Genomic DNA, 25,673 nt, shown 5'->3' on the forward strand with positions numbered 1-25,673 from the left:
AATACTTACATCTTATTTATTGTTAACATATAGACAGGCAGTACTTAAAATTTAAAGTATTTCCGAAATTAGTAAATATATTTAACTATTACTTGTTTATTTAACTATCTTATAATGTTTTGTGTAAATTAAAAAGAAATATATAATCTTGTTCTGTAAGAATGAATAACGTCTTTCTTATCTTTTAGGGTAAAAGAAAAATATACTTGCAACCCTCAATACCAGTCACGTCACGTCACTACGTTAGTGTGGGTTGACTCGCGTCTAGATTTGTAATTTGTGAGTGCTTTTTTTTCATGTTGTGTGTATATCTAACGTCGTTTTTGTGAGTTGTCTATCAAATTATCTTTTTATTATTGGATTTCTTCACTAAAACTGCTCAAACTGTCGTGTTCAGGTATGTACGGTGGAAGTAAACGTGAGCGTTTATTGTTGTATTATTGTGTTTCTTTGGAAATTTGTTCTATCATAGCTGTCAGACAGGCGTTGGCTCGTGGTTGTGACGATTATTGAAAGGGAATGTTTTAAATGTTGTGTTTTACGATTCGTACGACTTGTCCTTAGTTTTTCTGCTGCCGGTTATCTACCAATTGCAAGACACAACATTACAATAGTGCGGGGCCGCGCTGTTTAATAACTTTGATACTAATTGTCAGTCGGCTTCTTGATGCCGGTCATTGTACAAGTGTTCTCGCGAATTATTAATGTGGAATAATGGTAGGGCTTTCTGTTTCCTATTCGTTAATTAATTTGTGGTGCTTGTGAAGTGTGCTAAGTTATAATGTTTACGCTGCATTATGCCAAAGACGAAAAAAAAACTATACTAAATGAAATGCTTAAACTACTCACATATTTAGTTATGTGTTATGTTTTCAATACCTTACGCTAAAAAAGAATAAAATAAGAAAGAAAACTGTAAAGGCTAATATCACTTAACGCACCATCCACCCGGCCACTTCATTGGAGACCACCCAATCAGCCCCCGAACACCGCAGCCGAGTGGGGAACGTACTCGAGTCTAGTTATAATGTTTACGCTACATTATGCCAATGGTGAATAATAGAAAAAAAACCTATATTAAATGAAATGCTTAAACTACTCCCATTAGTTATATGGTTTTAATACCTTACGCTAAAGACAGAGAAAAAAAAAATATATATTAAAATGGATAATCTTACTCGACATATCATCTACCTGGATTCTGCATAGGAAACCAGCCCTTCTTTATGTCTCAAGTTTTTAATACCTTACGCTAAAGAGAATAAATTAAAAAAAAAAAAAATATTAAATGAAATACTTAAACCACTCTTAATAGTTTAGTAAATCCACCACGAATAATGGCGTGGTGGTGTCCATGGCTGTCCCGCGCGCGCTAGCGGTGCACGCCGGCGGGGCGCCATGAGCACAGGCCAGTTGGCCCATCGTGACCAATTGTACAATGATTAGTCACGATGGTTTCCAGGGGGAACCGCGTGGAGGTCGACCTGTTAGGGTGTATTGCTAGCAATGGGGCTGATAGGCCGCATTACTAACAATCCCTTCCCCTTTAAGTGATTGTTTTGTTGCAGGCTGGCAGAATGTTAAAATTTATACGAGGGAAGGGCCAGCAGCCCTCTGCCGAGAGGCAGAAACTTCAAAATGAGCTGTTTGCATTTCGTAAGGTAAGTAATTAGCATGTGTTAGTTATTTAAATATTGCTTATTAAAGACTTAATTCATATGATATAATTTAATATTATCTCTCCATAATCAATTCTAAGACCCTTAGAGTTGATTATCCTAATTTTAATTCTTTCATGTGTACTGTGTGTGACAGACAGCCTTGAAATATAAATTTCTGCACAGGCATATCAACATTTAGGCTTTGAATACATCATTCTTACGAGAATATACATTATATTTTTATGAGATATAAATTTTTTTTTTATACAAATTAGAATGACAAACAAGCTGACGGTTCCCCCGATGGAAAGTGGTAACCGTCGCCTATAGACATGAGCAGTACCATAATAATATAGAATAATTTTGTATTTTTTTTTTATAAATATAATTTTTTCTTTAATCTAGATAGGGTTGAAAGTTTCAATTTTAGTTTATAAAGCCAATTCTGCTAAGAAAAACTGGCTCGACTCTTGACGGTTTATGTTTGATTTGTTTATAAAATCTTAATCAATTGTTAAAACAACTGAATATAAATGGTTATTATTATTTATCTTCATAATATTACCATATTTTGCTATTCTTACATATTTTGTAGGTATAAACAAATTTATCTAAAACATAAGTCAAATAAAAGGTTAAAAAAATAATACTATCATTATTTATAAATAATTTCTTATTAATAGTTTATAAACTGATTTGGGAATTTCTTATTATATGAAAGGATAGAATTACAGATTGGTCCTATAGAAATTTTGTTATTCTATTGTTATAAATTAGTTTGATAATAAAAATAGTTTTTAAATAAAAATAATTGATTTTGCCACAATTGAAGTATAGAATATCTGAATATCTTTATTTCCTTTAACAGATAGTACTTATATCAATTACACCAAAATTACTACACCATATTATCAATTTGTATTTCTAAAAATATAATTCACTAATTGGTGCATATATATATATATATATATATATATATATATATATATATATATATATATATATTATATAAAATTCTAGAAGTCAAGATTTCAATTGAGATATGTACTCGGACATATTTGTGAACTTGTTTTAACTTTGTGTACTGTACTTCCTCACAAGTGTTAATTATTAGCTGTTAATTGTTCTCTTCTGAACACAGGCCTCCCCATAAAAAGGAGGTTTTGCCAATAGTCAACATACTTAGTAGACGAGTTTATAACTGCAATTAGTCTTATGGGAACAAACTCCATGAATAAGGTTATATTTAAAAAAAAAACTGTCATAATGATTGGTTATACTAATCAATGAAATCACTCCACTGATCATACCATCTGCTTCTCTTCTATTTCATGTTTGTCACATTTATGTTTCTACCCAGAAGCTGTTGTTTGCACAGCTATGTTTCCATTTGAAGTGTGGTGATTTAACAATGAAATTACAGGATACAGAGGCTTAATAACTTAGTTCACAGGAATGGCAACACATGCAGGATATCATGGGTGAAAGTGTATACTCTGTTATATCTATGGTACTGTTCTTCTAAGTTGTATAAAATATATCAAATTTTGCAAATATATATTGTTTATGCCAACTTGAAAAAAATAAAATATTTTATCCCAGTAAGATAAAATCAAGTAGTGGTGGGTAAAACAATGTTTGCCAGGTCTGCTAGGATATTAAAATAATATATAGTCTACAGTACCTTGTAAATTTAAAACACATGCATCGAGTCTATTTTCTTCTACAGATTCATTGTGTATCAATTGGCCTCACTATGAATATCACATACAATTACTAATAAAACTTGTTGTGAATCAAATACCATGTTAATCATACTCAAGTGCTGCTATAAACGTTGGCTTCATTTCTAAATAGTGCTCCATGAAATATAAATTGTTCTGTGCACATGACTAATCGTAATATTAAATATATTTTCTATAATATTTTTAGTAAATATGTATTATGTGTTTTATAGTAATAACAAAAAATATCTTTTTAAAATATTATCTTAAAACTATTTAATGTCCTATATTGTCTATTTCTCTAATTAATAAATAAACATATGATAGAATTATGAAAAATATATTACACTTGGTTTGGGAAATTATTCCTTTTTTAAATTAATTTTAGATTAATTTTACATTTGGCAAAGATAACTCAGTATCATGTCACATAGATAGATAGATACTCTTAATTGTTTCCTCCAAAAGATTATAATAGTAAACTTATTATAAATATAAACAATTACACACACTTATTTATGTAAAAAAAAAAAAGAATCTTTTCCTATTTGAAGCTGATTACAAATATGAATTAATACAGATAATCAGTTAATATAAATCAATTAATAGACTGAAATAAAACCATACTGTATCATGGAGGATAGAAGAAGAAATACGAATGGGGCAAAGGTACCTAATTTGGTCATTTTCGTACTCTCTCTCTCTCTCTCCTCTCTCTTTTTTTCTCCCTTAGTCGCTTCTCGTGATTAAGAGAGGGAGTGATGACACAGAAATTATTAAATTCAAACATAAAAGTACCTGTTAACCTCAATTACAAAATGTTTGTTTGCCGTAATCTTATCGCGCCGCCCTATGTTATTTGTCTTCAGATTAGGCGCGTCATTTAATTTTTACAGCGCGATTTCAGTAACCAAATGGGCCAGGGCTAAAGGAATACTACTTACGTTACGTATTTAAACATTTTTTTGTAATCACCAGCGCCATCTAGTACCGAGCATGCTCAAGCTTGTTCAATGCGTAATAGATAAAAGATCCCTTATCCCTCTATTTTTTTTTTGTTCAGTGTAAACTCGTTGCAAGCATTCTTTTGTTCAGTCCAGTCGCGCCAATATTGTATTTCTTGTGTTGTTCTTTAAATTCAAACACAGGTCTTCCGTGTTGGTTCGTAAGTGACCAGGTGCAAGTGACCTGGTCACTTTTGAATCAATACAGGAGGAAAAAAGAATCATCATAGTCGGATCATAATTGAAGGAGATATCGCGTAACATGTTTATAATTAAAAAAAAATTGTTCCTTCTCTCTAAGTCGGTTAAAAATGTAAAATTTTAAAGGATTCGGTAATCAAGTACGATTATAACTTGAACGTGAGTTTTAAATATTTGTTAGGTTAAATATTTATTTATTTACTCATTTATTACAACGATGCCATCTCTTTGAGATATCTGTTGTGTGTTTAAAAACAAGAAAGACTGAAGTGTTTCCCAATGTTCATCTGTTTTATTTACATTGTATTAGGCTTTACTTGCGACTTTGTCTACGTTGTTGGGGTAAAAAGTAGCTTAACTAACATCCATCATCAATCTCAAATAATGCATGCCAAATTTTATGATGATCGTTTGAATTATTAAAACGCTATGAGGTAACGTACAGTTTCACATTTAGGTATATGTATTACTAATTGTATACTGCGACTTCGCCCGCTTGAATGAGTATATAAAGTGGCACAAAGTTAGTTTAAATCATCTAAGTTTGGATGTAACATATATCTGTATAAAATATATTTAGTAGTTTTTGCGTGATAAAGTAATATACATTCGTCCATCTAAACTTTCGCATTTATAATAGAAATAGGATTAGTAAGGTTTCTCTTGAACTACTAATGCGTGTTCCATTCGTTTAAAACACATTGTATCTACGAATAAAAGTACTACACATCAGTGTATTGCAATAAATTGATCATAGCAAGAAGTCAAGTTTAAAGGTTCAATGACCCTAATGTAAAACCAGTTATAATATATTAGAAGTAATCAACAGCATATCTACTTATTGGGCTTGTCTATCCCAAGCAATTTGTCCTTGGAGCAATCTATTTTGTGTGCTGGCATCATAAACTCTATTGGTCCAAACAAATGAACAATTGGTATGAATAAAATATTGATAAATTGCTGCCACTATATTGTATTGTACAATACAGTAATTGTAGCTATGACACACTATAAAGATAAATACAAAATGCCACTCCTTCGTTGAAACATGTGCTAACTAATATTAACATATTTTTTTATTATTTAGAAAATTTAATCTGCAAGTCATTAGTAGAACTAAGAAACTCAATTGAAAGATTCAAAATGATCAAATTAAAAATTAAAGGAACATTAGAAAATTGTTCCTTGAATATAAGAAAAGTCATGAAATTATTAATGCAATAAACAATTGACAAAGAAATAGTGTTTAATAGTAATTCACATTGGTGTGTTTAAAATCATTTTCTAGCTGACCCCCTTAAAAATGGCGTTATGTACTCTCAGACATCTTTGCGAAACATTGTTCAGATCCTGGGATAAGCTCCAGACAATTCTGAGAATGTACAGGACCTACCCAGTCCCAACTTATTGTGACATCACTTTGATAACAGGAAAATGAACCTTGTTCCGGAACTATGTCCGATGCGGTATTTTTAAATACCAATATATATTTCGAATTGATATAAATTTTTGAATCTGGAACGTTAAATTCAAAGACGTTTTGATATGACCGAAAACATCGTATCTTCCCCATAAATTAAGGTATTCGTTTCGAATACTATTTATGTTATAGTTGAATGTACAGTTAGAGGCAGTCAGTCGGTGTCTTTATCACTATCAGATAAGATATCGTTAACATTCAATCGATACTATTGTTATTATATGCCTTCGATTGCTTGCACTTGAATATGTACTGTGACAATTAGTCATAGCAACAGTCCTTTTTATATATAAAGTATTCACAAATTTTTAACTGCGACTTCGTTCACATGACAGATGTGTTGGTTGACCGGGATGAACAGGAGCCTATGTCCTCCGTCTCAAATTGTACTCGAATGCTAAATAAAAAAAAATTGGGATCGTTAAGGCGCTAAGAAATAAAAAATAAACTCACTTCCATACTTATAATATTAGTAAGAATTCCATCCTCAATATGGGAATGTCCCGAAAACGGCGTGTCAAACAATCTGATTTGTGGTACCGTCGCATGCTCGTGTCGTTTACACAATACACGTGCCAGCAATGAAAAAGTTTTCCAGCAAGTTTCAATGAGTCAATTTTGAGTTAAATTCAAACCGTCCAAAACATAAGGTTTATATCTCAGGCGCGTGTTACAACATCAGCTGCTTCTAATTATAATGATGGACAAGATAGAGATGTAAAATGTAGCTACCGAACAAAAACTAAAACTGGGAAAGCCAACATAAAGATAACAAAGGTATTCCCATGAGACTTCATCATGGTGTTTTTCAAAAAAGGTGTAAGTATAGAGGTTTGTTTAGTATCGGTTACGCGCACGTAATGACCCCAGGGTCATACCAATAATACCAATGTTACAAAAATTTATAGGCTACGCCAATCTCTTACCATCAGGCGGTCCAAAAAATGTCTCTACTTGTTCTTACAAAAATACCCAAACAAAAGTAAGTTACTTAATTAAAACTACTATTATAGATGCCTTTAAAATAGTAGAATAGCACTTCTAACGTTAACACATATCTCATTATATCAGTAATATGTCGCTATCTGTTATTGTAAATAGCAATTAGCCACACCCTGCCTCACTAAATATTATCAATATTTCACTGTTATCCTTCAAACTAAATTGATAACAACACTGCCTTGAATTGTATCCACAAATAGTTCTTCTCTATTTATTTGTATGCAGCTTTGTTTAGCTTGACAAACTCGACGTTCCTGTTGCATCTTATAATTCCTATTTTCCCACTGCAACTGTTGCACAATGCTAACTTCATTATCAGTTTCTGTACCAGAAGGCGTACTGTCCTCCCGTTTAGACAGGCGTAATGAACAAGTTGAGACATTGTTCTCGTGTAGAAATGTGGTCTTGAAAATAACAAATCTAGATACTGTATTTTACAGCAGATATAACATTGATGAAGACTATATTTTGTAATGAATTAAACGCATCTATAGTAAAGTAATAGAGCTCAGTAGATGTACTAATTGTGTTACAATCAATTTTAATCTATACAATATTGCCCCACTCTTAGGCAGCCGCAACAGAGAAATTGCAAGTGTGTTTACGGCCTTTTAGTAATGAATATGGTTTTTTTTTTTAAGGTTTCAAAATCGTTGTATTCGGAAGTTAATAAATCTGTTAACCAAATATAATTGTTATCTCATACTTTTAGTAACAATTTCAATGGAGATTGTCAAGAACGCCAACTTGTCAATTATCATTGATGATCAATACACGACGCATTGACCGTCAACGGTAATCTTGATGACCTTTTAAGATGTTGATTTTAGATCATACTATTTGTAGACTGAAAATAGAATGCCTTTTTAGGATAACAATAGTGTACATTATTATTATAAAAGTGTGCATTGATATTATTCAATACAACATAACGTTGATCCTGTGTCCAGCAGTAGACTATAGTAGACTGATCATCATCATATCAGCTTTTAGCCGTCCATTGCTGAACTTAAGCCTTACCCAAGGGGGTTTTGTCAGTAGTTGCCACGCTTGTCAGACAACCGCAGTTAGGCTTTGGGGATGTTTTAAAAGGGACGCTGCTGCCCATCCCTTGCCCTCGCTAAGTCGCCTCTTACGACACTTTACTTACGGTAAAGGAATGGGTCGCCTAATCTAATCCGGGAACTGACGCAGACTAATACGATAAATTGTGACTTCCAAAAAAAAAGAGATGTTCCAAAAATGTATAAATATCATTAATACATTATATTATTTATGTTCATATATAATCAGTTTGAATAATGCATTTATTATTATTATTATTGTTCACTACATAAAAATGAAATGGAAATTTGAAACATTACTATGTTATCATAAGGTCTATTTTCTATTAATCTTTAAGAATATCCGTGGAATCCGCAATATCTTCAAGGAGATTAGTATAAGATCCAGCTATATAAACTTGGATTATACTTCTAATCCAGTCGCCTCTAAACTGAGCAACTAATAAACGTGATACCAGTTGAGTTATTGCTGGCTTTTGTATACTATAGTTAATAATGTGCGTTATTGGATATTTCGGGATGTAACTAGTTTTCAAAGATGTTTATTTGTCGTTGAACTCTATACATACTTTATCTTAAAAACTGAGGACAATAATAATGTCTAAGTATAAAGCACTGCAGCAATCGGTTTATTAAAAAAAAAACAGAGAAATATTCATTACATTGTCACTTTTTAATACATTTCAGTGCTCATTGTTATCCTAAGTACTCTATATACAAGAAGAAGTTTAAAATAAATCTTCTAGATTCCCTATATACTTCTTTACTTTCATCAATAAACTGTCGACACAGGTTGAACCATCATCATCCTAAATTCAGCCATTCATTGTTAAGGCCTATGTATATAAGACACAAAGGCCTTCATAGATCGCTTCTTGGAGCGGTCATTGTGCATCTATCAACATACGTCTAGCCTCATGCAACCAGGGAGGCAAGAGGTCATTAGTAATGGAATCTAACAGCCCCGTTGCTAGCAATATACCCTGTCAGGTCGACCTTATGTTTCTCCCTGGAAATTACCGTAAAAAGTTCTTGAAAATTTTACAACGACGGACTAATTGACATGCTTTCATCCTCACTTATCATCTCCCTGGTGCTCCGTAACCACTCCATTTTCACCCAATAAGTAGCCCCATGCAATTATATTTATCGATATGATTGGCTCATTGTTATTTCTGTTTTCTGATCCTTTGCTCTATCTGTTACTTTATTAGTTCTTCTGCGGACATAAACAACAACATAGCTTTCTCCATAGCTTATTGAATTATTCTTACAAATTCCATCCATTACTGGTAACAAATCTCAACTTTTATAACAAAATCGTGTTGATAGTAAATAATTAAAGATTGTGTCTCACAAAAAAATCGTCTTTAATTGTGATGAAACCAATTATTTCGATATAAAAACTAAAGATAAAATTTCTATAAGACGAATCTGTCAGTATATTCTTTTAGATAAAAATTGAATTTTTCAAATCAGTGTAGAACTGATAGAGTTATGAGGTAACAAACATAAAAACATTACAATCGATTTAGAACCTTCTTCCTTTTTGAAGTCAGTTTTTTTAATGGATGATAATGGAATGCTAACCCCATCCGCGTTATCGGTATACACCTGCGGGGCACCAGTGAAGGATGATAGGTGAGGAGATGAAGTAGGTCAGTTAGCCCATCGTGATGAATTCAACAAGAATTGTTCACGATGGTTTCCAGGGGGAACCACTTGGAGGTCGACCTAATAGGGCATATTGCTAGCAATGGGGCTGTCAAACGCCATTACTAACAATCCCTTTCCCCCCTTTTGAAGTCAGTTGAAAACTATAAACTACCACATTCAACATGCACATGTGGAAAGTAAACAGGCCCAAGCCGTAGACTATGCCTTATTTTCTTACAATCGTAGGTCAATATAAAAACTGTATGATGTAATAACAGGACTAACAGGTTCCACGGCATCGCTCGAGTTCCTATTGATACTTAAATTAAAGACCTCTTGAGGTTGTTACAATTATAGACGCGCTTCGAGCCTGCAAGATTGGCAGTTTTATAACTCTTTAATAGTATAAGCTATTTTTATTTTTCAATTATAGTTTGAGTCATGATTATTATTATTATTATAAACTCACGCTACTTTCTCTTTGAATTGGGTACAGAATAAAAAACGTAACTTGTTCCTTTCCATACGTGTCTTCTGTGCTTCTTATACATTCATGCATCTCTTCAAAGACTCATCGTTTTTGTGTACACCTTTTATTGGCCCCTTTAGTATATACCAATTATGTATAGTAACAAAACATTAATTCCTACTAGTTAGCTATGATTTATCATCCATAACTACGTAGCTTGTTCAGAAATTAATATCAATCTTTTTTTTATTTATATTGATTTTCTATTACCGTATGTCTATTGTATTAAATTTCATCAGTGTACCTAATGCTTGATGAATTAAAGTACAAAATTTTGTAATTAAATGCAGCTTATTTAAGTACACTATCGGGACTTAATTTTGCGTTAATATATATATATATATATATATATATATATATATATATATGTAAGGCCGGCAGCACACCTGCAATGCCGCTGGTGTTGTGGGTGATCATGGGCGGCGGTAGTCACTTACCATCAGGTGAGCCGCATGCTCGTTTGCCCCCTGTGTTGTAAAAAAAAATATGTGTAAACAACGCGAAAGTTCAAAATTAACTAAATGTAACTTATTCTCGGTACAGTACGAGTATGTTTATATGCTCCTACCAATAAAAAAATGAGAAATAATAGGGAATGTCGTTTTGTTAGTAGTAAAGAGTGTCCACGGAAATTCATTTCTGTGGTTAAAATGGGCATCCGTCGAAAATGCATTCAACCATCTAACCGCCACTTCTTCCTCATCTCACGAATTTGATTATCGCTATTATGCTTTGAAATATAATACATAGTTCATTTAGTTCCACATACTTTTTGTAATATTGCACAGTAGGAACTTTAAAATATTTAACTAAAATGTGAAGTTTCCTTTTAGTTAAACATTGTTTTAAAAGAAGGTCATTGTATTAACTCACCTTTTATTAAATGAGTTCATTCGAGGCCATGCCAACGCCAAGTTAGCAACAAAATTGTCATAGGCATACCGCCCTACCCCATAATAAGGGCGGTGCCATGGTGTCCAGTCATGCAAATTTTTTGTCCATCTAAATTTGCTAGATTAAATTTATTATAATAAAGATAACCATTGAATTTATTTAATGTAACCAATTTTTCGTTTAATTTTTCATAGATGTCTCTATGTCGAGTCCAATTAAAGATTACAAATGCAAACAAATGTTAATTTTAAATTTTTGCCTTATTTACACATATTTTAAAATACACTCATCGAGAATTAAGGCAATTAAAAATTTTACTGTACTATTTATTTATTTTACTATGTATTTAATAATACTAACATATTTACCTGTAAAAAATTTTCAACGCGTTAAGTACATAAACAACCCGATAGTGTATTTAAAATAAGCAAACAAAGTCCAACAAAATTTGTTTTCTTCAAGAAATGACGCGTTCTTATCGCCAGTATTTAATGCTATAGGATTTTTTTTATGGATGAAGATAGTGATGCACCCGTCTATGCTAACCGTATACAATGGTGTGCATCAGTAAAGAATGAAGTTAGGTTAGTCAGTTGGTCCCTTGTGGTGAATTCAAACCATAACGTGACATATTTCTAGCAATGGAGACTAATATCGTCCTTCACTAACAATCCCTTCCCCTGATATCCTAAGGTTATTAGAACTGGTATGAAATATTAAACCTAAGGCATATCTATCAAGGATTTTGTTCGTTGATAGTGAGAACAACTTATCTAATCGATTTGTTTCAACAGAAACAATCAAATATGATAACGCGACTGCAGACTGGTGTAGTATCAAAAATGTACTGATTGTGGGTGTTGGAAATCTAATGAACCGTCTCACAACAGCTGCAGTACATATTCTTTGTTCAAATACACGCTATTTCCATTGCTATTGTATACTTTCGGTTCATTTTATAGCTAACTATAGAGAGAGCTTGAAATTAACCAGACATCGAAACAACATATAAGATTATGGCTTAGGGAGTTTTAATTTGACATAAAAAGACGCAGCGCGTGGTTCGTGGCTTGACGTGAACGCTGGGCCGAATCGCTTTGTTACTATCAAATCTCTTTGTTTATCTTTATAGGTATTACGACTGTTAATATAACGTTTCTTTATAAACACAGATATCCCATAGCGTTATGCGTTTCCATAAAAAAGTCTGTTTTGTTCGATAACTGCTCACACATTTTAAAACGGATTCTGTTCCAGATTCCTTCTAGTCAACCTTCATTTGACCAATAATGTCTCTGAAGCTTTTAAATTATAGTTAATTTCTTTCTGTTTTCCGCGTTATCGCGGAGTGATGTCACTTTATATACTTCATAGCATGAAGTTACTTTTTCAACCGACCTTAAAAAAGAAGGAGGTTCTCAATTCGGTTCTTTTTTTATATTTGTTACTTCATAATTGCATCAATAATAAACCGATTTGAAAGTTTTTTTTTTTATGAGATAGGATAGATTAACAGATTGGTTCTATTGAATACACTGAACATTAAAAAATAAATTGAACATCTTATTATGTAACTATGTTTCTGGCATATGAATTATTATAGGGATTGTAAAAATTTAATTAAAATCGGTTCAGTAGTAGTGGTTTTTAAAACAAAACAACTGGTTTTGTCACATTTTTTTTTTTTGTGATACTAAATTTTTTTTAATTGTAAATTCCTAGACAATATTATTTATTCTAATACTTGTTTGATAAACTTAAAATATACTGTTAGTACTATAGAGGAAATAACGGTAAATATATATGGTGGGATTATCCCGGCAGACGCATGGTTTTTATCCTAAAAATATCCCTCAATACAATAAAATTAATAAAATACTAACTTATTAACATTACTTTCATTAACATCGTAATAATAATTAACTGATGGCCCACTTTTGGGTATAGATCTCCTCATGGGAGGTAATTACCTTACTTTACCCACGTTTCTAGTATGATATTTATTTGGAATTTTTGTTTCTTGTACATTTCGTATTGTGCTTTAACGTAGCTAGGTTAAAGACGTCGTAAGAGGTAGCTTACCTCTTATATAAAACTCTTGGGAATAAAACGCAGTGATCACTACACGGACAAATTTACTACTTTATTCTTATCTACAATCGATTATCGCAGGTACAAGTATAATCAAGATAATGTTATGTTTCTTAGTGATTTTCCCCAATGATTACTCAATGATTATAATTACGGTGAAATCCCTACGCGTCTCATTGCTGTTTTCCTCACTTCAATCATAGAATCCCGTGATATTCCGTAAGATTGTCCACGTCAATTTGACTGTTTCGCTTGCGTCAAACATAGCGCCGTTCTCGTTAGCGAGGGCATACATCTTAACCTCTATTAGAATGAATGTACGCCTCCCACGGTTTCCTCCTCGCTCCAGACAATTCAGACTGTTATTATGTATATTTGGGATTTTGCACTATCCGTAGTTGTGTATTAATGTGGTAACAAATTCAGGGTCTCTTTTTATAGCAATTACTTTACACAGGTCAAATCGACTATCTGTTATACCTCTCTATAAATTGTTAATCTAGACGCCGATATATTGCCGTTTTGTTGAACTCGATTTCATCTAGGATTGCATGTGGATTTTATGATGTTTATTAAAAATATATATATAAGTTTCTACATAATGTATATCAACCTTTACATTCTGCTAAACGTCGTGTTTCGTCAAATATTTTTACAGTTTATTTTCAATCCTTATTTATTCTTTATTTTTTATTAAGTTAATATGGTCGTAATTTGTAAATATTTTAAAACTATGTATATGAGAACTATACATAATAAGATGAAAACTTTACCAAGGGAGAATTTTGATAATATTTATCAAATACTACTAGCAGTATTCATTTTGTTGTATAACTAGGAATACTCGGCTTTTATGGCAGATAGATTTAGGTTCAAATCTATTGAATCGCGTTGTCTAAACACAAAATAAAGACTTACATTTTAGTCTGATCGAAAGGTACACTTTTCATCTTACCTCCTTATTAATAAAAACGTCAAATCTCTCATGAATCTATTTTATAATAGCTATTGAAGTGTTTTCTCTTTTGGAGGAAAGTAACAAAACAATACCTAAAATGGATTTGTAGGACGTTTTAATTTTTATGAATTCGTTATTGTTTAATTATTTAATACTACCTTTTATCCGCAACTTCGTTCACGTGACTGAGATTGCTGGCGGATTGGCAACTGCAGTTAGGCTTTAGAAATGTTTTGACAAGGACGTTGATCCCCATCCCCATCCCCTTCTTACGACACCCACGGGAAAGGTAGAATTGGCCTATTCTATGCCGGGACCTGCACGACCATTTATAATATTAGTGAAGATGAATAAAAATATTCACATTACATTCATGACCGAAATTGTGGTGATTAAATTGTTTGAATAACGCTGAACTTCGTCACTTGTTCGCTATCGGTATTGCCAATTTTCGCGAGCGCAGTCGACGTACGATAAGCCCAAGGGTCACTCACACCTGAATAGCTCGTTACAATGTTTCTTTATCTTTCCGAAGCTTGTCTAGGTAGTAATTATATATTCTACCGAATTTAGAATAAAGATTCTAAATTCAATTGTATATTTTTTTTTCTTTTCCCCCGTTTGCATCGATATGTATATAATATCCTGTAAATTAGGAATAACCAATCAAAGTGTACCAATTTACATTTAAATCCGTTTAATAGTAGTTTGTGATTAAGTAACAGACATCTTTACAAAGTTTCACATTTCATCATCATCATTACCCGCGACTGGATGCAGTAGCGGGCGTGACCAGAATATGTTTACTGACCGGGATAAATAAAAAAAGTATATAGTAAGTTTATACTAAATTTCTTTTCAAAAGCTATTAAAACGCTAATAGGTTACACACAAACTCACTTTCAAATTTATAATATAAGTAAGCATTAGTACGATAATCATTTATTTTTAACTTCACTTACTTTTAGAGGGAGACTTTGTACTAAAATCGTTTGCTTGGGCACCTCTGTCGCATTCGTGTTTCTACTGTGGAGCAATTGTGTTTGCATGGCTGTGTTTCGGTTTGAAGGGCAGATATGGTAGTGAATTTACAGGGCACAGAGGAATAACATCTGAGTCATGGATGGATGGATCTGGATGGCAACGCATGGGAGATATCATGGGCGAACTCATGTTTATAGGCAACGATTATCACTTTCTATCAGGTGGGCTCTCAGCTTATTTGCCAATTGTAAGTTGCTTAAAAAAAAGAATTACATAGACTATATATTATTTTGGAAAATTCTATCAACCCGTGCGAAGACGGGCCGGATCGTTAGTAATGAAATAAATTTAAAGAACTTAATTAGTGATAGATATATAAGTACCTATCTACCTACAGTTCACACACAATAGTTTATATTGTTCCCACCACACTATACGTGTCATATTGCATTATAAATTATTTATCTTAGTAAATATCTAATGTTACTGCTTCTCCATTCGTTGTACTTAGAAGTTTAGTCACGTACTATCACATTAATTTATTACAATTTGCCTTATTATGTATAGTTTATAACCTGTATACCATAACACTTAACTACATATAAGTATGTTAATAAGAAAAGTCTTTTTTTTTATACAACTTAGAATGGCAAACAGGCTGACGGTCCACCTGATGGAAAATAGTAACCTCGCCTATAGACATGAGCAGTACCATGCACATAACAGAGTATACTGTTTCGCTCATGATACCCCTCATGCGTTGCCATTCCTGAGGACTCAGGTGTTATTCCTCTGTACCCAGTAAATTCACGCCATATGCCACCCTTCAAACCAAAACACAGCCATACAAACACAACTGCTTCACGGTTGAAACACGAATGGGCCAGAGGTACCCAAGCAATCGATTTTTCAAATCAAATCAAAGTCTAATTTTCTTATAATCAATCTATTGAGACAATAAGGAAATAGTATGATTGAATACTTTTTTAGTATTACTCTGTATATCAGTTACACTTAGAATAAAAAAAAAAAAAAATACTGAATATTTTTTAATTAAAACAAAAATAGTAAATTTCTTTTTAGTCAACTTTCTAGCATCTTTTTGATGGTACATAAATATATATTTTAAACTGTCACCAATTGTATGGTGTAGAACGATATGGGTATCGTAGAATAAAACACACATAAACATCAAATTCAACTTAATGTAAATATGAAGTTCCATATTTATTTATTTATTTATTTGAAAATTACTCACCACACTTACAGTTTCCCAAAACGTGTAGTGAGTGAGCCATAGTTTTATTTTACAAACTTACAAATTTTGTACAACATTTTTTAGAAGACAGTAGACATATTTGGATGTTTTATTTATATAAAATTTGTAAGAAAATTTCTGTATGTTTTAGACTAACGTTCTACTGGATTGCATACTACTTTTGTATAATTATTATAACCCAGTGTCTTAGATTATATAGATAGAGCATCAAGCCTCAAAAACGGGTCAACTTTTTGTCTGCTAATTGTCAAATTAGCTGACTCGTTTTTTTTATCAATGTTCTATATATTTACGCACTTAATGTATCTTGACATATTTGTAATTATTTAATAAATAAAATGAATATTTACACAGTAAAAAGATACAAGAAATATAAAACAAAATAAATATAAAAGTTATAAAGGAAACACGTTTAATTATTTGCAAAATTGTATGAAAACGTTGACCCGCTTTTCTCGAAACATTTGTGTGTAGACACTCTATCCATATCATCTAAATTATAATCAATCAATCAATCATTTATTTGCATAAACATGGGTACAGTTATAACGGAGTGCGCTGTTTCACCATCATAAAAGCGTATAAATGGGAAAGTTTGCAAAGATGGATGAATGTTTGTTACTCTTTCGCACGAAAATTACTAGACGAATTTGGTAAACGGGTTGTTTAAAACTTAACACATAGCGCACTTTATATACTGATTCACGTAAGCAAAACTGTGTGAAGCAGCTAGTATGATTTATAAATGTAGTGTATTTATACTCGTAGAATAGCACGAGCCTCTGTTAAATTTTAAAAATTATTCAAGCGAAAGTAGTCCCTCGTTACTGTAAATGGAAATTAATGCGTGGCCACGGAGCCACTTGTCTGTACAGATTACAACCCTAACATTTTCCAGTGAATTATTTTATAGCTATTAATATTGCTAAACATTATAAATAATTGTTTTGGCAACAGAACCTATATCAACTCTTTCAATTTGACTTCACTGAGCTACATAGTATCCACCGCCATAGAGTCTACAATTACTTTTAAATCACATATCGCATTTATTTATTCAATTTTAATATACCTTGACAATGTAAAAGGCAAATTTAACACTATATAGTGTTTCTTTTATAATGAAATGGTGACCACGCCTGTGCTATTGGTATACGCTGATAGAGCCCTAGTAAGAGATGATAGATGAAGATGAAAGCAGGTCTATTGACCGACCGAGGATCTTTGATAACGAATTCATAAAGAATTAATCAAGATAGTTTCCAAGAGGAACCGCGTGGAAACCAACCTAATAGCATATTGCTAGTAATAGGCAATAACAACACAAAATGTAACTAATATTTTTTCTTAAATATCAGCTTCTAGATTTAAGGTTGAGCCCGGGAGTTTGTTATTGTAACGCTGTTGCTGCATTTCTTAATGGCATTATAAGTCTAAATATTCTCAAAATGGCATAGAAAGGCGATCTAGCGACATCATTATGCGGTGTAGGTTCTCATTAGAATAGATATTTCGTAGGATTACAATTACAACTGCATTGAATTGCATTATAATGTATTCTCGGTGGGCTGCATGGGAAACCATAAAAATACAACGGGATATCAGAAATCACCCTGGACTTAGAAGCCTTACAAATAGGTTCGACGCACTGCCAATACAAACTTATTGATTATGTTGTAACATAAAAGGCTGAGAGCGTTAGAGCAATTACGTCATTGCCGAGATAGAGTTCATTAGATCCCTAACAGAAAGCAAGGGGTGGAAGCTAAGTTCAAGTTGACCTCTACGTCCTTATCTCTACATCTCCGAAACCGGGGCAAATAGGATTGTTGGCAATGGGAATCTAATAGCCCCATTGCTAGCCATATACCTTCTTAACCAGATCTACCTTCACGCTTTTACCCTAAGATCTAGGATCTTTGATAATTTTTATGGAACTTGTCACGATGTGCTAACTGACCTGCATTCATCCTCACCTATCATACCTCACTGATGCCCTGGCAGCGTATACCGATAGCGCAGGCGCGGTTACCATTCCATTGTCATCTATAATAAAAAAAAATCGAAACCGTTCAACCGATTTTAATGAAATTTTGTATATGTATATTGTTTATTCAAATTTGAGAGACAGGTATCTCAATCAAAAAAATGCTCCGGTAGAGGCAAACAACGTTTTGCCGGTCAATTATAATAGCATTAAACAAATCAAATTTTCCATTCTTCGCTCTGAGAATGCGAAAGCCTATATCTATAGTAAAATGTACTATAGTATAATAAAAATAACTCAATAAATATATGTAAATAGAAGGTGATACAAGTTTGTAATTGGGTAAAAGTTAGAAAAATCTAATCGATTTGAAGAAAAAATAAATTGACGTTTTCTTAAAAATTAAAAATAATATCAGGCAACCGTGATGGGAGGTTTAACGTTTTTTTTGAGTTTATTTGGTAGAACACGATCGAAAACGTAAACGAAATTACGCGAGATTCCAATATCAGCCTACATACTCTGTTATAAACAGACCTGTACGCCATACACCCAATGTGAGGGGATGACTATCCCACCCGGCGGGCATTTTAGAGCTTTATGCGGTCACTATCTAAATTTATAGATGACGTAATTCCGGTTCTTACCGTTGGGTGGTGATCGTCTCCCCTGATCCATGGCGTTAAAGTAGGTATACTGTTCAAATAACAGGACTCTATCACTATTATTAAAAAGTCCATACGAATATAATCAAATCTGCAACATTAGAAATAGTTTTTTCCGATATTTAATATCGGAATGTTTTTGTACATGTATATTTGATTTCTACTAACAATAGTACTATAGTAGATTTAATTATTTTGGAATTATAATTGTTTAAATTATTGCGTATAAAATTTTCTGAAAGTTGGTGAGTAACACTACATTTTGTATTACTGTTTTCCGCGATCTTTGCTCATGTTATTTAGTGTGTAAAGTATTAATATAAGGTCTATATGTGTACTAAATTTCTTTCAAATCTCTTCAGCCGTTTAAGCTTGAGTAACAAATATCAAAGCTTTCATATTTGTAATGTCAGTAGTTATATACTCTCTGGGACGAAATTGTGGAAAAAAATAATGACCAGTTTTATCTTAAACTAGCGATCCGGCCCAGCTTCATACGATAGGTAAAATTTTCAAAAATAATTTGTAGTCTTATGTTACTCGCTGATAATTTTTTTTTTTTATACAACGAAGCAAGCATACAGCCTCTCTGATGGTAAACAGTTGCAAAACCTATGGACGTCTGCAACGCTAGGGGTGTCACGTTCACGTTGCCTACCCTAAAGAAACCTTAATGTACCCTTTTTGAAAAGCTTTCTATAGATGAAAGAATTTTTAAGTGTTGACTAATTTTTGAGTTTGTACATTACAAACAAATCATCAAAATTTTTCTCTTTATAATATTAAGTTATAAGTCGAAGTTAATAAACAAGGAAACATCTAACTAAAACAATTGATACACATGCCTTTAGTCGTCTATAAGTCTTTTCTCGGATACTTTCTACTGGGAATGTATTATTAGATTTTCCCGAACACGTCGCTATTTCATCGGCCACATTGTTATGTCGAATCGTTGCGATTCCCACGATTTCTAACTCGATACGAGTCAGAATTCGTATTTTACTCATCAATTGTAGGCCGGTGTCGTGTTCAGTTGGAGTAACATTTCATTGCACACTATGTAACCATGTCTTTCCTGCTTTAGTTTAAGATGGTATATTTCGAGGGTGGGTTCTCATTAGGTATATAATTTGTGTTTCATAATTATATACATTTTATCATATTTCTTACTACTATTATAAACACAAAAGTTTGTGAGGATAGATAGGTGTTTGTTACTATTTCACGCAAAAACTACTGAACGGATTTGAATAAGATTATATCCATACTTAACATAAAATACTTTATTTTCTGACTAGCTCTTTACATCCTATTTCGTGCGTATGGACTTCAGAAGTATGAAAACCAATAAATTAGGCTACTTTCAAATAGCATAGCAAGATAAAACATACACCAAATTATAAATTAGATCTTTAAAAACACGTGTGAAAACTCCAATATGTTAAATTTGTTGTAGTAATTTTTGTGTGATGCCTGAACAAACATACAGACAGAAATACGGACGAAATTTCTAATAGTTGTTGTTTTGGCTGCTCTTATGAGCAATATAAGCCTTAATATTTTTTTTTTGTACGACTTTCTGTTTGATGCAGCATTTCGCCAAAACTACTGTGCTAAACTGAATGCAGTCTTAATTTCTGACGTATGTCTTTTCCTGATTCGCCATCTAGAAACATTTTCAAAACCCACGCATACGAAGTCGCGGGCAAAAGTTAATACCTAAATACGCTTCACCTAATTTATCTTCCTGTTTACTACGTCATCTGTTAGTTCGACCACCCACTTATAGATGTTATAAAATGAATTAAACGACGACTACTAACTTGTTTAAATTAATTTGTTATTTTTTACTCGTACCTACTTACGTATACATAAAGCTTTGGTCGTTAAAAATAACAATAACAATAACGACAACATAACCTTCAAGAAAAGAGTATATTCCTTTTTAAAAGGCAGCACACCTGCAATGCCGCTGGTGTTGTGGGTGATCATGGGCGGCGGTAGTCGCTTACCATCAGGTGAGCCGCATGCTCGTTTGCCCCCTGTGTTGTAAAAAAAAAAAATAACTAAGCAAAAATCACTCCATGAAATTATTAAATTTTTAATTTAAAATATAATTTAACATTTGTTTCGATGTCGTTCATTCTCAATAGCCAGTGATCGTAAATTAATAAATAATCAATTCTAGAAACTGAGTTTTCCTCAAAGAACGTAAGAATAAATACTTAATAAAAAAATAGTAAAAACAAAATAGTCTTTAAAGTAACTCAAATATTAATTTGCAATTTACAAAAAGGCTCATTCCAGAATTCGATCTTGGGATCCCCAGACCTGGGTTGTTTGTTTTGCTGACTAAACTATCAGCTGTATCACGTATGTAAATAATTGCACTGCCGTGTAATTATTACATCAGTCTATTCAGCAAAACTCGCATGTCTGCTAGTGAACGTGATTCATTATGTTTATGATTCATTATGTAACACGGTTATAGTAACTATATATTTCTAATATGTATTTCTCTACTGTGTATAAAAATTACATTGGATCAACTTTCTAAGTAAAATTAATCTACAAATCTGATTTTACAAGTTACGTAGTTAGTTATTATATTAAAATTAAAAGTGTAATGTACTAGTTATAGCCTGCGGCATCGTCCGTGGTTGTACCGTGTTGTGATGTTGATATGTGATAGCCTATATTCTTCCTCAAGAAATGAACTATATTTTTAATAGAGAATATAGCAAAAATAATTTTTGAAATCCAGTTGATAGTTTTACAGATTAGCGTGTTGAAACTAATGAACTGTTTTGCTTTATTAGTATAGATATGTAAGATTTTACGGAAAATGGGACGATAATACTCGAAAACTGAACAACTTTCTCTAAGAAACATGGAACGTGGAAAATAGTTTTGGAAGCTTTCAAACTAAATCGATCACATAATGGCACGAATTCGTTACTGTGACATAAGAACAGGACAAAAAAATAAAATACTCCCCTTATTTTATTGGACTTCGAAACCCTAAAAAATAGGAATGGATAATATATAACATTATCTTTATATTATAGTTCGAATATTTAAATATTGGCCTAATAACGAAATACTATATAATACGAATTTAAAATAGATATCCCACTGGTATGGGCGATAACATAATGCCATCCATTTTGACCTTTTTTCCGCCATCAATGTCCATATGTGGATATTGGAAGGATACCGATATTTAATTATTTTTCAACCGTCTTCAAAAAGAAGGAAGTTCTCAATTTAATTGTATTTTTTTTTGTTTTTGTTACCACACAACTTTGTCAGTTATAAACCGATTTGGAAAATTCTATTTTTATCTGAAAGGATATACTACTTATAGATTAGTTCAATTTTCTCAAAATCGGTTTAATGGTTTAGTTTTGTAACCAAAATAATTGGTTTTGCCACAATTAAAGTCGGTTTTTATGTTAATCTTAAATTATTTCAGGCTGTTGCTAGCAACAAAATGTATTTTTATATATATATATATATATATATATATATATATATATATATATATATATATATATATATATATATATATATATATAACTAGGGACGTAGTATAGAATTGTCATTATAATAATGTCCGTAGTCTAAACTAATACGCGAAATTATTAGCTATTTAATAGATATGTGCATACACCACCAATTTTATGTAATCAGTGTTTTTAATTTACAAAAACAGTCCACGCTGTTAACACAGACAAATTTAAAAACATAAGACAACATATAGTTAAATACCTTATAGTCTAACATATTAATAATATATAAAAAAAATGTACAATCTTCTTCATACTTTGTGTCGGCGATATGTGATATGTCGTATTAGGTAAAATATACCATACTCAAACAATATTACGGTACCCAGGCCTACTAATGAAGCAGACCCAAGTCTACAAATGGAGTACTTTTATTAGGGTTCCATTGCATAGTCATCGGGGGATTGATTTTATTGAGTCTAGATATGAAATAGACGTACTCGTACGTGACACCCTTGGCTAAAGAGATTAATATATGAATTTTACGACACTTTTACGATTCCCACGGCGCTGGCCAATAAATCGACCCGCCGTAAGCGCCAGGTCGTAATGATTTTATTGCTGACTCAACGCGGCGTGGTAATGGACGGTTGTAACAGAACTATTGTTACGAACACCATAATTACCCATCTTGATTATGATCTTAAAGAGACACATCGCGGCACGGATAGTGGATACAATATTATGTATTCGTAAATTACAATAATGTATGGCCAGGACAAACGTTATTTTACCTCTTACCGTCATCAACCGAATCCAGTTTTTGTTATTGGGATAAAAATTATCTTATTTCTCAAGTGGAATCAAACTGTTAATTGTTTTCATATTACTAAGGTGATGTTTAAGTAAATAAGACACATTTTACAATATTTAACATGTTTTTACCAAAGGGAATAAGATAGAGAGGTAGAGTTGCGCAGCATAGATAAAATAAAGACGCCATACTCGTACAAAGAAATCTTTACTACAACTCCACATCACGACACAAACAATAGACATTTAGAAAATTTCATTAAATCTGTTGATTTATTTTAGGGTTTGGTATGAACAAACATCGTGACAAGAGATTTTTTTTAATATAAAAATGTTGCTTTTCCTGTGGAGAAGGAAAATATTTTATAAACTACTTCTTATATCAGTTATTCATGTTACGAGGATTAATTCGCGGATTCGGTGACAATAGCAAGACATAATGTATGTTACTTGTAAAAACATATATCATTGTTGTAAATATTATCTTAATATTAATTTAAAATGTTTCAAGCATCGACAGTGTTATATGGAAATATAATGAATCATCTTTTAGAAAAAAACATGATACGGGAACATGCACCTGTTATCGGTTACTGTGACCGCGTATATCATAATGATATGATATCAGTGAAAAGATATATACACGTCACCCTTTAGAAGGAGACATTATAGAGCATTAGTGAAATATTTCACCATTTAATATTTTTATTATGTTGCTAATTATATAATATAATTATTTTGCTAACAACATTAATGCTTACAATCGGTCTGTTTGCAAAGTTTTTACGGATGATTTTAAGATGTGTGTCAAGCAGAAATATCATGTGGAACGGACGTCATAAAAAATTCGCGTAAACAAAGTCGACGATAACGGATAGACATTTAATAATAACTAATTAATCAGTGAAAAATAATTCGCTGTTATTATTATATACATAGTAATAAGTTGTTTATATTCTGATAAATAATATAAACATTCTTATAGGTGAAACCTTGCTTCCTTAATGTACATAACATAAACGATTCATTTCCCTTATCAACAAAAGACGAGAAATGTATTAAGTATACATAAATCGTTACTTAGAAATCATTTTTTTTAATTTTTATTTTTATACAACTTATAATGGCAAACAAGCTGACGGCCCACCTGATGGAAAGTGGTAACCATCGCCTATAGACATGAGCAGTACCATGGACATAACAGAGTATACTGTTTCGCTCATGATACCCCCCATGCGTTGCCATTCCTGAGGACTCAGATGTTATTCCTCTGTAAAATCACTATCACTACATAGTATAAAACAAAATCGCTTCTCGACTGTCTGTCCCTATGTATGCTTAGATCTTTAAAACTACGCAACGAATTTTGATGCGTTTCTTTTTATTAGATAGAGTGATTCAATAGGAAGGTTTATATGTATAATACATCTATAATATAGTAGATTTTAGAGGTTTCTAATGTGATATGATGTAATGTGCACCCTTGCGAAGCTGGGGCGGGTCGCTTGTTTATCTCTAAAATTAAAATTTCAAAATTATATCACAGCGAAATCTTTATTGTAAAGACTAATATAAATTATTTTTTTAATAGATTTAAGTCAATATTATTATAATTTTAGTTTGTTTTTTTTGTGTATGTATGTATATATAGTTTATGGTTGTCAATAAAGCAGTTATGACGCCTTAGAATCGGCCCTAGACGGACGTATGTTGACTAAATTGGCGACGTGCTGAAGAAGGGCCAAATTAAAAGTACCCATAACCAGCGAGCGTGTATGAAAAGATTGATGAATGTGGAAGAAGCGAAAGAGGTTTGTTTGAATCGAAGCATTTGGCGTTCCATTGTTTCTGCCTACCCTAATGGGAGACAGGCGTGACAGATATGTATGTATGGATGTATGTATGAATCAGCCCCAACGTCTATTATATAAATAAATAAATAAAAAAATATATTGTTTCTTTGACTCTTCTAAGTTGATTTATAATTTCACCGTACACTCACGTATAATATTTTTCTATTCATTGGCACTTTTTTGCTATTTGTAAATGTTAGTTAGTGGACGTGACTGCACAATATAATTATAAACAGTTTATATTTATATTATATGTACGAATATTACTGTGGGTTCCCGACCCTGCGGTACTTTACCGAGGCTGCATTCCTTTGATTAG

At 32.3% G+C, this 25,673-nt stretch overlaps 1 protein-coding gene across 6 annotated transcripts in view; it reads left to right on the forward strand.

Annotated features, from left to right (window-relative positions):
- Positions 1-254: 254 nt before the first annotated feature.
- LOC113517194 (lethal(2) giant larvae protein homolog 1) overlaps positions 255-25,673 on the forward strand; it is a 79,860-nt gene continuing 54,441 nt past the window's right edge. For 2 of the 6 annotated variants that reach the window (XM_052903435.1, XM_052903440.1), the window contains exons 1-2: positions 525-717; positions 1,569-1,661. In XM_052903435.1, coding sequence (XP_052759395.1) covers positions 715-717; positions 1,569-1,661 — 96 coding nt within the window. In that variant the 5' untranslated portion in view covers positions 525-714. Of the gene's footprint in view, positions 398-523; positions 718-1,568; positions 1,662-25,673 lie in introns of those variants that run through there. The other 4 variants (XM_052903438.1, XM_052903437.1, XM_052903436.1 and 1 more) reach the window with 4 other exon arrangements.

This window comes from Galleria mellonella, unplaced genomic scaffold (assembly GCF_026898425.1).
Source record: "Galleria mellonella isolate WM207_F2 unplaced genomic scaffold, CSIRO_AGI_GalMel_v1 utg139, whole genome shotgun sequence".
NCBI classification, from domain to species: Eukaryota; Metazoa; Arthropoda; class Insecta; order Lepidoptera; family Pyralidae; genus Galleria; species Galleria mellonella.